A 15418-nucleotide genomic window follows, 5' to 3' on the forward strand; every position below is an offset into this window, starting at 1 on the left:
TTTTGTTTTCCCTACACCAAATTTTTCAAGAGATAACATTTTAGCCCAACACAGTCTATAGCAGCGGCGTTACTAGTGTTCTCTTTGTAAAGTGTACACGTGCCAGTGTTCTGGTGATACGTCACCATGACGCAAGGTACAATGTGTGAGCACTTGCGGCAACATGACACGGCGTTTATGACGTCACTGATGGTGGAAAGTAGGTCGAACCCTGCCCTGTCTGATGTCAGCCGCTCATATAACGTTCCATTACCTGCAATCGTGAAATCTTTCTGATAGAGCACACTTATGATTATAGTACATCGGTATGATTAATAATGAAGTTATAATAGTGGTCAAAACATGAGAAGAGTTTGACTGTTCAATAAATTTATTCGGTAATAAATGGAAAATACAGTCATGAGCAATACCGTTAGATCGGTTATAAGGTGTATGCTTTGAATGTGGCAGACATATATCACGAGAGTGTGCTTACAACGAAATCCTGCCTAACAAGGCCTCGAAGATTGTCTGGCCATTTCTAGCTGTGGAACCATCAAGCTATCGCTAAGGCCGTGAGAAAACTACAGCAACCAAGAACATAAAGTTGTTTACCGTCCAAGGATGGAGCGGCAGACGGCTCTGTTGTTGTGGGAACTGTTGTCAAGGTAACCGTTGTTGTCGTTACTGAGCTAGTACTGGTAGTAGCAGAAGCTGTAGCTGGCAGAGAAGCAAGCTTGTTAAGATGGCAAAAGTACGACGAAATTGTACCTCACTCTCTTGCAAGTTTAAGTGTGTGTTTTTTAGATAAGCAATATTGCTATAAAGAAGCCTAAAATGAAACAGGTTCTAGCATAACGTTGTTATACTTGCCAATGGCAAAGGACACGTTCCCATCATAAATTTTTATCATAAAATATATTGGTTTCTTAAAATCGACCGTTAAAAGAATTCGTTGGAGGCAGATACAATTTCGCTGTATGTAGCGCAAGCAAATGCTATACAACTAAAAGCATCAAGCGATGGTGTTTCATACAAATAACAAGTCGTTTGGAACAAGCGAAATAAAAGCAAGAAAACGTAGAACAAACCGGCAGCTGCGGAACTTACTGGTTGTTGGCTGACAATTATCTACAGTGACGTTCAAATCTGAAAAGAAAGAGCCTTGTTTTACAATAATTGAACCATTTCCTAGTAACAAGCAATAATACAACCAAGGGGACATCTTGTAAACACTTTCACTTGTTTATAAATCAAAATTTGCTTCAAGCCACCTCAGGTCTTTGTTCCCTTACTGCCAAGTAGCCAAAGATGAAAAACGAAAAGTGAAATACATGTAACTGTAAATATTCCAGACTTAGAATGAATCGAAAACTGACCAAGGCAGCTGTCTGGTATGATATATACCTGAGCATAGTGGTATGTCACAGTAGCCCCATGTGACGGCGGGGTCAGTGGTGTAACACCAGGGCTGTCCTTTGGTGCCACCGGGGTCGCGACAGTGAGATCCTCGACTTGACTCTGCAATAATGAAAAGAGTGATGCAAAATCATTAATATGACTTAAGTACTCGTATGTTTAAAGCTGCACTCTCACAGATTTACCGGGTTTTTTTCAAATTTTTAAAAAAAAAATGTCTTGGAAATTGCAATTTTTGCATAAATATCTGCAAAACAGTGATAAAAGACTGCTGACAAAATAACAAATCGCAGATTGTCATATTTTCATTCCAAATTTAATACGTTATGGATTAAACCGTTGCTAACGGTTTAAGAAAATTGCATAAATTATAACTTTTGGGGCGGAAATATGAAAATCTTCAATCTGATCGTTTGTCATCAGTTTTCTATGGTTGGTTTGCAGATATTACCGCAAAAATTTGCTCGTTCCAAGACAAATAAAAAATGTTGTCAAAACGTTCAATCTGTGAGAGTGCAGCTTTAAAAGAGTATTGTCGGATATCCGACGAAGTTTGTCAAATCTTGAATGAAAATAATGGTGACTTGATTTACATATAACGCTTTAAAACTAAGTAAGACTGACCCGTTGTGTCCGGGAAGAGCGCGAGGTCCGAGTACGAGTGTGTGTGTGGCGACTGGTCGGACCATGCCTGACACGTGAAACCATGTTCTGTGCAAGATCGCCGCCCGGAGTACTGCCCTGACTGGCCGGTCGTGTAACATTCGTTCTCTGTTATACAAACATTATTGTTAAAAATGATAAATTCGGAACACTTTGGGCCATTTTCCGTCGAACACAACCTGGGTTGTATCCCGGTACATCAGTCGAAGTAGTTCGATTTTTTTATATAATAATATTAATAAACTGTCGTGTTTCAATGTGAATTGTGTAAAGCCAAGTTTTAATTGAATACTAATAAAGTGTATAATTGCATAAATAAGTATCATTCTAGAGTGTAAAGTCATTAAGATTAACTGCTAAATTCAAATTTCTACGCGATCCATTTGCAGCGTAGTCAAATGAAAATATTTCTGACATCATTAACCTTCAATATACGTCAAGGTTGATTTCACATTGAACATGACCGATGAGCTCCGATTGAAAAAAGACATTAACACTGCCGCTATGAACGACGAAGCCTTACGGGAATGGTGAAAGTTTCTGAATTAAGAGCAGCACTGTCTTTATAAAGTCAACTTGAATTATGTTTGTATTCTTTTGTTAAGTTGGAGACCGGAATTTACCCTTAATAGAGCTATGCCCGCTTGTCTTCCATTGACATGTGCTGTAATTAACCGTCGACACGAATAAAACAGCTATTTCCTATACAGTAAATAGACTAAATACTATATGCTTAATGAGATGTATTCGTCATTGTAATAGTGAGTATTTAAAAGAACTGAAGCTAAGTTTCCAATCCTGTCACCTGCACACGAAATAGTAACGTGTGTCCAGTAGAAATCTGTATGACAGCGACGGGTCGGGCAGTAGTTGATGGTGGACATGAAGCCGGACAGTAGCGCCGCGCACTTGTACGTTACCGCTGACCCCAAGTATCGCGAGTAGCCGCTTTCGAGCGGACTCACCTGGGCGCACAAGTTGTCCGTGCCAAGCATGCTGGAGAAATCTCCACAGTAGTCTACGGAAAACAGTTAAAAATCATCGAAATAAAAAGCAGCATAAAAACAGTGGTTAATCCGCACGATATTCAAATGTTTAAATCTCAATATATATATATATATATATACATGTTTACACACACAATTATTTGAGCGTGGAAAATTGTACTATCATTATAGTACATGTATCATCAATCATAACGAAGTGTACGTACTGTTAGGACATGTACCCTGGCCAACATCCATCACTGAAACACCGAACATAGAGTTAGCAAGTGGATTCACGGCCTTGGCGGTTTACGAAAATCACATTTACGTTATTACATTAAGACCCAATTTCATTAAAATCATATCGTGACGTCACTGCACAGCGTAACATGGTGAAGCATGTATCGTGACGTTCACTGCATAGCGTAACATGGTGAAGCATGTATGGGGATATGAGATATATGAGATTATTGTAGACCAAACCAATGGCGGAGAGAGGTAATGTTCGCGCTTAGCTATCTCCTGCATCATAATTTAAAAAGATGATGTCTGTTTAATATGTGTTGTTGTGAGGAGTTGTTTTCATTACATTTACATGTTTTAACTAGAACAAAACTAAAAAAAAACACTCTACCGGAACAATCCGGAATGCCGCAGAACTCCCATTCCGGAACGGCGTTCGGATCGGTCAAATAGCACCACGGCTGCCCCTTAGTGCCACCGGGGTCCCTGCAGTAGCTTCCGGCCGACGACAAACGGCCCGTGCAAACAACCGGAACCAAATAGTTAGAGTAATATAATAATATGACAATAATTATTTTGGTGCAAACCATCAAGGGCTTCACGAAAGTTATTAGGTACGGTTAGATCATTCTTCAGTTATTTAACGAGATCAAGTTCAGCACGACGATGTTTTAACTGCTTTACTGCCTTTAGCATATAAAGCTCATTACTATTTAATCATATCTAAATTTAACCACATATATCCTCTTGGTTTCAACAGTGTGTGTATACCACGTGATAGATTACGCCACAAATGCTCAGTCGGAAGGCAACATTTTGCTTCAAAATATGACTTTAACAAAATAACTTTATAATTCATTATTTGAAATGAAACGAGTTTCACTGCTACCAAGTGGTGATCAGTGTATGGTAGGGGTTTGTTGACTGTGTGGAGATTTTGAATCGGGCTAAGCTAATAAGGAGGTCTAGTGTATCTCCAACGCCAAAACAATATATACCTCCCGAAAGCTTCGATTTTGTGGGGGATAAATAAATCATAAATAGGAGCTTAATGTTGGTGATTATTGATTATATCCTATCAAAATCGATCATAATGGTTAATGGAATGTTGATGGAAGTAAATCATCATAAAATACATATACTTATCATCATGTGTTCAGTCATACATGTATGAAAATAATCCGACCTATCACTACCATGAAATGGTTTCGTACAATATTTTTGTAAGATTTGACCTAGTGACCTAATTCGTCGTCACATGTGACCCAGTTTTCTATTGTTTTATCACATGTGACCCAGTTTTAAACATGTAAAGAAGTTCATCAAGGAAAATATTCTGATCACATTATATGAATATTAGACCATACATAATGCATATAATATGTTCAAACGATTTTTATAAGATTTGAGCTAAGGGTCTAGTTTTTGACCCCAAGTGACCCACTTTTACAAGCGGTCCATATTTCATCAAGGGGTACATCCTGACCGAGTTTAAACATAATCTGAATAGTCATTACCATGATATGGTTCAAGACAATATGGACAAATTTTTCTAAGATTTGACATAGTGACCTAATATTCGATCATATGTGACCCAGTTTTATATTAATTACGTTTCATGAATATTTGAACATATATAATGCCTCTAATTTGTTCCTAAGATTTGACCTAGTGACCTAGTTTTTGACCCCATATGACCTTCTTTTAGAAGTGTTCAAGATTTGATCAAGAGGAACATTCTGTGCAAGTTTGAAAATTTTCTAATCAATGCCTACCAAGATATGGTTCCGGACGAAAGGACGGGCGGACGTCCGTAATGACGGACGGATGGAAAACGCCAAAACAATATCCCCCTCCAGAAACCTTCGATTCGGCGGGGGATAACAAAGGTTAGTCTTGCCCGGTTAATGAGCCCCGCCTTCGTTCTATTACCAAATTTCGATTAGGTGATTAGTTCCCTCAAACACTTCGTCAAACCTCTTTCCAAACTAATGTTTTGACAATGTCATATCAGACAGCGGTAAGAAGCTAAACTCTCAATGAAACTCTTGTAAAAGACCGAATGCAGTGCTATGTAAGCGGGGCAGACTTACAGGCCCCTGAATCATTGTCACTAAAATGTTGATAAAAAATCATTTTTAAATTGAACAGCATAACACACAGAAATATCAAAGTGATTTTATACTATTGTGTATAGATAATACAATTCTATTCCGAAATATCTCATAAAAACGAACCTATAGTGCTGTTCACACGGGGAAAATTAAAAGTTGGAATTTGCTGCACAGTTTTCGACTTTAGAAAAAGACGAGAATTAGACATTGATTTTTACTTGTTCGTCTTAATACAATAGTGTTTTACCAACATATCGCATACCATCTTAACGGAAATTAACTCATCGTTTCAAGGCAGTAATTAAAAATAACAAGTTCTATATGGATTAATAAAAACAAGAAAAAAACTGGACTCTAACGTGAATTCCGGTAAATTTGAGTTACATTGTTTCTTTTTTGTATATCAAAGGCACTAGACATATTCAGATGTGTTGTTTATCTCACTATGCGTACCCACAATGATTTTTATCAACATTTTGGTGACAAGCAATGATTCAGAGGCCTGTGGGTAGACTGGGCCTGTGGGTAGACTGTGCCATGGTTCATTTCAAATGATGAATAAATAGTTAAGATACCTTTGTTTCAAGTATTTATTTGAAGCAAAATATTGACTTCCGACGTTCAAGTCCCAGTAATGTAAACTTTATATCGCAATGTGACTGTTCTTTACCTTTTTGGATACCACAAGAATGATGAAATGCTGTTTTCGTAATTAACCAACACGCAAATATTTTACTGATAATGCGAACATAATTAAGCGCATAGTACGTCAAATTAGTGTTGGGCAGACGATCGATTATAATCGAAAATTGATCGGAAAGGCCTACGTCGGCAACAATCGAAAGTGAAATTTGAACAATCGATTATGGAAACAAGGAACGTAGCTGCTACCGACTACCAGTATTTTTGTCACAGAATGTTTTGGTTCTGGTTAATGCTAGTCGTTACAATGTTAAGTTACCTAGTAATGTTCTTATCAAGTCAATAAGTCACTACAGCACCTTATTACAAATGTTCTTTGTAATTCAACAGCTAAAAGATTCGTTTTCAACCCCTCATGTTTGTGGTTTAAAAGTGATTTTTAAAAAACATGTTACCGTTTACTTCTTACCATGTAAGAATTTAGTTTTCTTAGTTGTCTGAAAGAAAATGTCCTTGTAAACATATAGAATATCCAATTGCTTGTTGTACTTGTTACTGACTGATTATCAAAAAGAAATTAATGTCTTTCGTTTTGTTTATTTTACACAATCATGCATACACTACTAAATATAAGACAAAAATTGGAGCCTGTGGTCTCATGTTCTGTAATAGTAACTTGTTAACACTAAAGGACAGTTGCGTTCTGAAAAATAATGTAATTTATACAAAGAAATGTACAAACAATATTGTAAGGGAATATCGGTGCTTAAAACTGGTGTATGTAATGTATGCCTTAAAAATGACGACCAAAGATAATTAAATAACGATTAAATCGATTAATAATAGATCATTAATCGGTTTCATAAACCGATTATCGATAGTGTTTTTGCTGTCCGATTACCAACGCTATTTCAAATTACCTTTAGTGTATCACAGGGATTACGTACGCATTGGACACCAAATTTCGTTATATACCAATGATTTTCATAATTTAACTATAAAATAATTTGTTTGAATATTTTTTAAACAAAATAATCATATTAATATGTGCAATTTTATTTTCATAAACTATTTCAATCGAAAGCTTAATTTTATTAATTTGAACAAAAGGGGGACAATAAGACAATGATACGGCCATGCGTATTACCTAGATGGGTTAAGACAATGATACGGCCATGCGTATTACCTAGATGGGTTAAGACAATGATACGGCCATGCGTATTACCTAGATGGGTTAAGACAATGATACGGCCATGCGTATTACCTAGATGGGTTAAGACAATGATACGGCCATGCGTATTACCTAGATGGGTTAGGTATAGCTAAAGAACTTCAGCGAACACGTCATATATTACCTTTTTGGACGTGTTAAGTGTGTAGTAATCATAAAACAAATAGATATCATCATTAAAGTTATGGAAGTCAGAACTAGGTTAGGTACAGTTCCTACATTAAGGCATTATGCAATCATCCCGGGAATACTTCGATTTAAAAAAAATGATTATTTTAAATTGCCAACAAATAATGTTTAGTTAAAGAATAGAGGCCAAGTATAAATAAAAACATAACCGTCATTACATAGCGTAAATTTATATGACCCGTATTCAATAAAATAAGGTAGAGTAGTATGCTGACGTATCTTCAAGATGTGAAATCATAAAAAGTACTGGCTGCTTCCCATCTTTATCGCAACGACATGTTATCCGAAAGATTTAAAGCGGGATTTACAAATTTAAAATGTCGACTTAAACCACATTTATTTGATGGGAATTAACTCCTGCTTTGGTGTCATTTGACCTGTACAACATTTAGTGACATATAACCTAAAATATCTAAATAAAATTCAGACTTATCAAAGGGGTCACTCCTACCAACTATCTAGCATAAAATAACTGAATTACTGCAGTATTACAATGTCCGAACATCTCGAAATGACTAAATTTAAGCATAAATTTCCTTATATGAGCAATGCCTTCTAATGTATAAGATCTACAGTTGACTATATTTGAAGCCATTACATATGCAAATTTAAGTAGCTTTAGATATTATGTATTTCTAGTTATGAAAGATTCACTTTACATTAGACTGTAATATAAAAAAAATGTTTGGCATTAGTATATATAGTACAAATACGTAAACTATATATAGTACAAATACTTAAACAGTTTTGTGCCTTATTTATTTACTTCAGATAACCTTGAAGTTTTACCATTAAACTAAAACTTTCGCAATAATGGACGTATATTTGTAATGAATGATCATTGCTTTTTTAAGTTTACCCATTTATTGATATTCAAACTAGTTTAAATAAGGAAACCATCCTACGAAAGCTTTTTCTGAGCTTAGATGAATCGGGTCCAAAGGTCCGTAAAACAAGCTTGAAAAAAAACAAAACAACCTAGCCTACGAGTTTGGGGACAAATTATTAAAATCCCAATAAATGTGTCCAAATATTTGTATATATAATGTTTTTGTGTATCTTGATGTTTATTTTTTCTTCAAGCAGTTAATACAAATGTTTGTTCATAAAGGATTTTTTTATAAAACATTGTTTATAGTTTGATTTTACAATGATAAAGTTGGCTGGTCCATTCTGATTACGTGACCCGCCTGGAATGGCCCATGGTACAACTTGGAAACAAATTCATATGGACACATCGTCAACAATGCTGACATTTAATTCATTTTGTTTCGTCCGATTTTATTTTTATACCGTACTGTATTGTTTGATTCAAAAATATACGGTACTAGCGAACGGTAGACATACATTACAGTACAAACTATTATCCCTACACGAATTTTATTTTATTCATATGAAAATAAATAAAGATGTATAGTCTATTGACAAACTAGATAGAAGAAATGCATATATTTCAAACTGAACAATAACTTCAACGCATTAAATGAAAATGTTACCATGGAATGTTTTTAAATAATTCTAGATTTCGGTGTTGTATACATAGAGGTTGTACATACCTTGTGAATTTATCCATCGAATAGACAACAGAATGCATATCAGACGGAGACCCAACCCAAGCATTATTAAATGTTTCTATAGAGGATGGTGCTTAAAACAAAATTTTCTATATTAGTTCACTACTTTATGTATATCCAAGCCAAACGAGGTAATAAATGCAATATGAATACATCTCAGATGTTGTTCGATTATTCGCAAGTTTCTCGTGTGATGGAAAAACGTTGTGACGCCAGTGTACCGTGCTCCAACTTCCTTTCGTCACATTCATTCGAGCGTCTCACGGCTCGCTTCCGTACAAAGACTTTCTTCCAAGATGAAATTCCTAGAATGTAACACTCTTTGAATAGAAAATTGTGAGAAAACAAGATCAGCTTGACTGGTATGGCTCAATGTGCTGGTAAAACAAAGGACAATGTAAGAATGCTGTGAACTGTCGAGTTTTAATATAGTGTTTCATTGCGCTGGGTTATGAATGGCGCAAAGAAACTGTTGACTGCTGCTCTACAGGGCTACCAGATACCATTTGTTCCCAAGGAGGAAATGTCTGAGGAAATGATTGATGGTAATACTAAGAAAGAGTTTGCACCCACAAGACCGGCTGTTTATAGACCTAATTAACGCAGATCAAAGTACAATTGAGAACTACGTTTATCAAATTAACGCACTCTAATTAAAGTGTGTACCTAAAGAACAGAATACATGCCGGAAAGGCGATCATTCTTAGGACTACTATATTTCTCATGTATGAAAATAGTCGTCTCAGTTTGACATCAATGTTAATTGGAAATCTGTCTACGCCACCCAGCGGTTATTTGTATACAAAAAGTCAATGCCTATCGTATACCGGTATACCAGTAAAAGTAGTTCGTAATATTTGAATAATAGAATTAATTAATTGTAGTGTTTTAACGTGTATTTAAGGAATATTTACACTTCAACTTCCAATCCTTAAATGAACTGCATTTCGGCAACGCAACATCTTCGGATATGTTCGGATCGCAATTCATCGCATAACACAATACATGATCTTGTTATTGTTTGTATTGTGTTAGCAGGTCCCGTAAAATATAAATCAACATTTAAGAAAGTGCTAAGTTATTAAATTTCAAACGTTTTGTTGCCAAAAGTGTTTCAATTTTATGTTTAAAAGCGATTTCAAGTGGTTGAACTTTTCCCGCGTTATTGTGACGTCATTTGAAAAAAGTGTTTCCGGTAACAGTCGAGTCGTCCTATTTTCAGAATGGGTAAGAAAGGAATACTGAAAGTTAATCTTAAATGAAATGAAGTATTTTTTAACGTTTCTTGAATAAAATAATGAACTATTGGTGTAAATATAAGGAATGAATTGCGGTGTTGATGTCATTATCGGGGATATGAACGCGATTGGGCTGGTCAAAGTACGCGTTGAGTCCTTCGGACTCGGAAACACTTTACCAGAGGCATCTGGAACCTCGCCGTCTTCAAAATACCGTCCTCCTGTCCGCACTAATAGCCCTGACCGTGACGGCAAGTATCACCCGTTAGTCATGGTTGACTGTAAGGTTATATAGAATACTATAATGTATAGTATCAGTGTTCATGCATGGTCTTCCCTAGTTGTTTTGTCCGTAAAAGCAATCACCTGCCTATAGATTTATCAGGAACGATTTGTTTATTTGTACATGAATGTACCTTATAAACAAAATACAAAACTTTTAAAACACCACCTTCTTATTGATATGATACGGATACACTTTGGATGACGTCACCCTCGCTGGAACACTCGTTTGTCCCGTTGGCTTGGTTGGTGGCCGAAGCTGTGAACATAAGGGGATGTTTTTTGTGGCTATGTGCAGTGTGTGTATACCACGTGATATATTACGTCATAAATGCTACGTCGGAAGGTAACATTTTTGGTTCGAATGATGTATTAAAACAAAGATAATTTTTCTTTTTTTTTCACCATTTTAAATAAAACAAAGGGGAGTGTATGTCGCTTTAAAAGCTCCACCTTCGTTTTATTACCGGAGTTCGATCAGGTGATTAGTTTCCTCAAACACTTCGCCAAATGTTTCTTAATAATTTTGTGACAGTGCTCCATCAGGCGGCGATTTTGTGAAAAACGAATGTCCTTTTAAGAAACTAAACTTAAGCAAAGTCTAGTAAAATACCGATGGCGGGGCTATGTTAGTGGCGTAGACTGCGCCAGGTTTAATTTCAAATGGTGACTAAATAGGAAAGTTATCTTTGTTTAAAGCTTCTTCAAAATATTGCAAATCAACACAGCATTTATGATGTAAATTATCACGTGGTATACACACACACTGGTTGTGGTTAAAGAAGTCATGATCGTGTCGTTTGAAGGGATGGACAGTATAGAGGACCGTATTCATGTAGAGGATAATTGTTTGTCTCAGTGCGTAATCGCGACATATTGCACCGAGTGAGCACCAAATCGCATTTCACCACTGACATAGCTACGAGTGAAATATTTAATATTGGTGTTCACGAAGTGAAATATATGCGATCGTACACTGAAACCGTTTCCTATTTATCACATGCATAAAAGGATAAGGTGACAGGTACTTGGAGTTTGTTTGTTGTTGTTTGTGTGTTTTTTTTTTTGTTTTTTTTTTGTTGTTGTTGTGTTTTTTTTGTTTTTTTTTTGTTTTTTTTTTTTTGGGGGGGGGGGGTATATTAAAAACACGCCAACTTATATACCAAAATATTGTAAATCGGGAAAAGTCGCCATTAAAATTGCGCCCCAGGTCACCTGTATGTAACAGTGAAATATCAATTAATTATTCATTTGCCGGAAAACATATAATAACGTATAAACATGCGTGATCTATAAATGTAATATGCCTAAACGTACGTCGTGACTAAGCACTTACATTTATTGAAGCGCTGTCATTCTGGAAAAAAAACTTGAATAATAATGATAAAACTTTATAACGCGACTTAGATATTTATCATTTATTCGTCACCTTAGTGCAATAACTCAATAACTGCATAAAGAAATAGAAGCAGATATTGCGTTCTTGCACTAAGGTGACGAATTGTTCTTCCATTAAACATTATTTGATGATCACGAATCCGTACCAATTGTAACAACAAACATATTGTTTTCGTAGCCGCTTGGTCTCCTTAACATGTAGTTGTTATTGCTTGGCCGTTCGTGCCAAACACTCATCTAGCAACGACGGACACAAATAAATTCAGAAATACAAAATATAATTATCATAAATTTGTTCATTTTATTTTATCTAAAGTAACAATGAGATGTTTGTGGAGTACAAATTATATTCCGTTATACCGGGAACGCTTTCAATGAACGTGGGCGTCATGACGCCATGAAAGCGTTCGTACGGTCCTCCACTGTAGATGCGCCATCTCGATCCTCCACTGTAGATGCGCCATCTTGTTCCTCCACTGTAGATGCGCCATCTCGATCCTCCACTGTAGATGCGCCATCTCGATCCTCCACTGTAGATGCGCCATCTCGATCCTCCACTGTAGATGCGCCATCTCGATCCTCCACTGTAGATGCGCCATCTTGTTCCTCCACTGTAGATGCGCCATCTCGATCCTCCACTGTAGATGCGCCATCTCGATCCTCCACTGTAGATGCGCCATCTCGTTCCTCCACTGTAGATGCGCCATCTCGATCCTCCACTGTAGATGCGCCATCTCGATCCTCCACTGTAGATGCGCCATCTCGATCCTCCACTGTTGATGCGCCATCTCGATCCTCCACTGTAGATGCGCCATCTTGTTCCTCCACTGTAGATGCGCCATCTCGATCCTCCACTGTAGATGCGCCATCTTGATCCTCCACTGTAGATGCGCCATCTCGTTCCTCCACTGTTGATGCGCCATCTCGACCCTCCACTGTAGATGCGCCATCTCGTTCTCTGTTATATACATGTCACAGTGGAGGCGGTTCGTTATTGACCTGATGTGAAAAGGCAATACGATAAGTCATATGTGTATTCTTAATGATTTGACACATTTTCAGGCACCTTTTGTTATTCAATACAGTAACGACTGGTTGCTTAACCTTCTTAAACCGAGTTTACAGGTTAAAAGAATTATAACAATAGTTATTTAAATGTTAGCTATTTTAGTAGAGTGATTGGATAAGAAGCTGGTCATTTCAATTATATCCACAACGCAAACTGTAAAATCATACCAACATTTTTGTAATCAACGGTGCCTGAAGAAAAGTCATGCGTAATGGGTACGGACATTAATAGTTTGTTATCCGCTGAAGTACGAACGTACGATAGGTAAGGGCACATACAAGGTGAACACGGTGGCGTCATACAGAGTAAACATGATGGCGTCCTACACAGTAAACACGATGGCGTCATACACAGTGAACACGGCGGTGTCATACACAGTGAACACGATGGCATCCAACACAGCGTACACGGTGGCGTCATACACAGTGAACACGGTGGCGTCCTACACAGTGAACACGATGGCGTCATACACAGTGAACACGGTGGCGTCATACCCAGCGAACACGGTGGTGTCATACACAGTGAACACGGAGGCGTAATACACAGAGAACACGGTGGCGTCATAGACACAGTGAACACGGAGGCGTAATACACAATAAACACGGTTTGCGTCATACACAGCGAACTCGGTGGCGTCATACACAGTGAACACGGTGGCGTCATACACAATGAACACGGTGGCGTCACACACTGTGAACACGGTGGGATCATACACAGTGAACACGGTGGCGTCATACACAGCGAACAAGGTGGCGTCATACACATTAAACACGGTTGCGACATACACAGTGAACACTGTGGCCTATTACTGTGAACATTGTTGTAATATATACGATGGACTTGGCCGTTACGAAACTCGTATGGAAGACGTGATGCGTGGCCTTGAGAACAACATCCACGGTGGTATATCTTTTGAAGGTGTGGATGACTTGAGGCGTGTCCTTGGGAACAATATCCTTAGTGGTATGTCTTTGAAAGGTATGGATGACGTGGTGCGTGTCCTTGTGAACGACATCCTTAGTGGTCTTAGGTAGATTTGTATGACGTGTTGCTTGTCCTTGGGAACATCATCCTTAGTGCTATGTCTTTGGTAGGTATGGATTACGTGAGGTGTGTCCTTGTGAACGACATCCTTAGTGGTCTTAGGTAGGAATGGATGACGTGTTACTTGTCCTTGGGAACACCATCCTTAGTAGTATGTCTTTGGTAGGTATGGATGACATGAAGTGTGTCCTTGGGAACATCATCCTTATTGTTATGTCTTTGGTAGGTATGGATGACGTGGTGCCTGTCCTTTGGAACATCATCCTTAGTGGTATGTCTTAGGTAGGTATGGTGACGTGTTGCTTGTCCTTGGGAACATCAACCTTAGTGGTATATCTTTGGTAGGTATGGATGACGTATTGATTGTTCTTGTGAACATCAGCCTTAGTGGTATGTCTTAGGTAGGTATGGTGACGTGTTGCTTGTCCTTTGGAACACCATCCTTAGTGGCATGTCTTTGGTAGGTATGTATGACGTGAAGTGTGTCCTTGGGAACATCATCCTTAGTGGTATATCTTTGGTAGGTATGTATGACGTGAAGTGTGTCCTTGGGAACATCATCCTTAGTGGTATATCTTTGGTAGGTATGGATGACGTGTTGCTTGTCCTTGGGAACAACATCCTTATTGGTATGTCTTTGGTAGGTATGGATGACGTGATGCGTGTCCTTGAGAACGACATTCTTAGTGGTATGTCTTTGGTTGGTATTGATAAAGTGAGCATAGTTGGTTTTATTGATATTTTCGAGGTACGGACGTAGATGTGACAGGTCTGAATCACCTAAATAAAGATAGGAAATGCCGTATACGTCTATTAACCGTTCTACCAGCTTGAACTTTGTTTTGTTCGCTAACAAATCTCGACAAAATAGGGCAAGTCCATCTTGAACATTATCGCAATTTAAGTCGCGATGGCGTCATTTCATAATCTGGCCATTATGCAGCCAATAGGAGCGGGCCAATTTTGATAAAAACCTAAATAAACAAACACAAAATTACGTATTGCATAATTCGGCTATGCAGCATTCGTCATGATGCTTGCTGACATGTGTCATTCATGTTAATATTTGAAAAGAAAGTTAGTCATTAAGTATTAAAGCTATAAAAATAGGTAATTTAAAGTAGAAACATACTTATGAACTCTGAATATTTAACTCAATTATATCTGAGTTTTATGACCTTATCGATAAATGATCGCCAAGTAATTAAAAAAACCTACGCATGCCATTCGGAACTCCTCGGCCATTTTTATCAAAAAATGTTTTTGAGTCAAAATGGCCGAGGAGCTCCGAATGATACGCATGCAAAGATATGCCATGTATGCATGAGCAAACGTTGAATGTCACTT

General features: G+C 37.5%; 3 protein-coding genes and 1 long non-coding RNA gene across 4 annotated transcripts in view; 1 reads left to right on the plus strand and 3 right to left on the minus strand.

Annotated features, from left to right (window-relative positions):
• Window positions 1-11: 11 nt before the first annotated feature.
• On the minus strand, window positions 12-2987 carry LOC128215951 (plasminogen-like; the record flags this gene model as incomplete). Its single annotated transcript, XM_052922554.1, has 5 exons — window positions 12-253; window positions 1090-1128; window positions 1387-1500; window positions 2023-2169; window positions 2867-2987. Coding segments are annotated over 5 exons (663 nt in total), but the record flags the coding sequence as incomplete, so codon positions are not given.
• An 8-nt stretch (window positions 2988-2995) lies between these two features.
• Window positions 2996-3764, minus strand: LOC128203308 (uncharacterized). The gene is made up of 3 exons (XR_008255919.1): window positions 3682-3764; window positions 3275-3307; window positions 2996-3079 (listed from the first exon to the last, which is right to left on the minus strand). It is a non-coding gene; the product is annotated as an uncharacterized LOC128203308 (long non-coding RNA).
• An 8581-nt stretch (window positions 3765-12345) lies between these two features.
• LOC128215962 (uncharacterized) lies at window positions 12346-13340 on the minus strand. The gene is made up of 2 exons (XM_052922565.1): window positions 13306-13340; window positions 12346-12916 (listed from the first exon to the last, which is right to left on the minus strand). Exons 1-2 carry the CDS (start codon window positions 13338-13340, stop codon window positions 12346-12348), a joined length of 606 nt encoding a protein of 201 aa, XP_052778525.1.
• Window positions 13341-13695: 355 nt separating this feature from the next.
• The window catches only part of LOC128215973 (collagen alpha-5(VI) chain-like), a 71474-nt gene continuing 69751 nt past the window's right edge, over window positions 13696-15418 (plus strand). The window contains exons 1-3 of the mRNA XM_052922575.1: window positions 13696-14005; window positions 14298-14342; window positions 14656-14771. Coding sequence (XP_052778535.1) covers window positions 13696-14005; window positions 14298-14342; window positions 14656-14771 — 471 coding nt within the window. The remainder of the gene's footprint in view (window positions 14006-14297; window positions 14343-14655; window positions 14772-15418) is intronic.

This window comes from Mya arenaria, chromosome 2 (genome assembly GCF_026914265.1).
Source record: "Mya arenaria isolate MELC-2E11 chromosome 2, ASM2691426v1".
Taxonomy (NCBI): Eukaryota; Metazoa; Mollusca; class Bivalvia; order Myida; family Myidae; genus Mya; species Mya arenaria.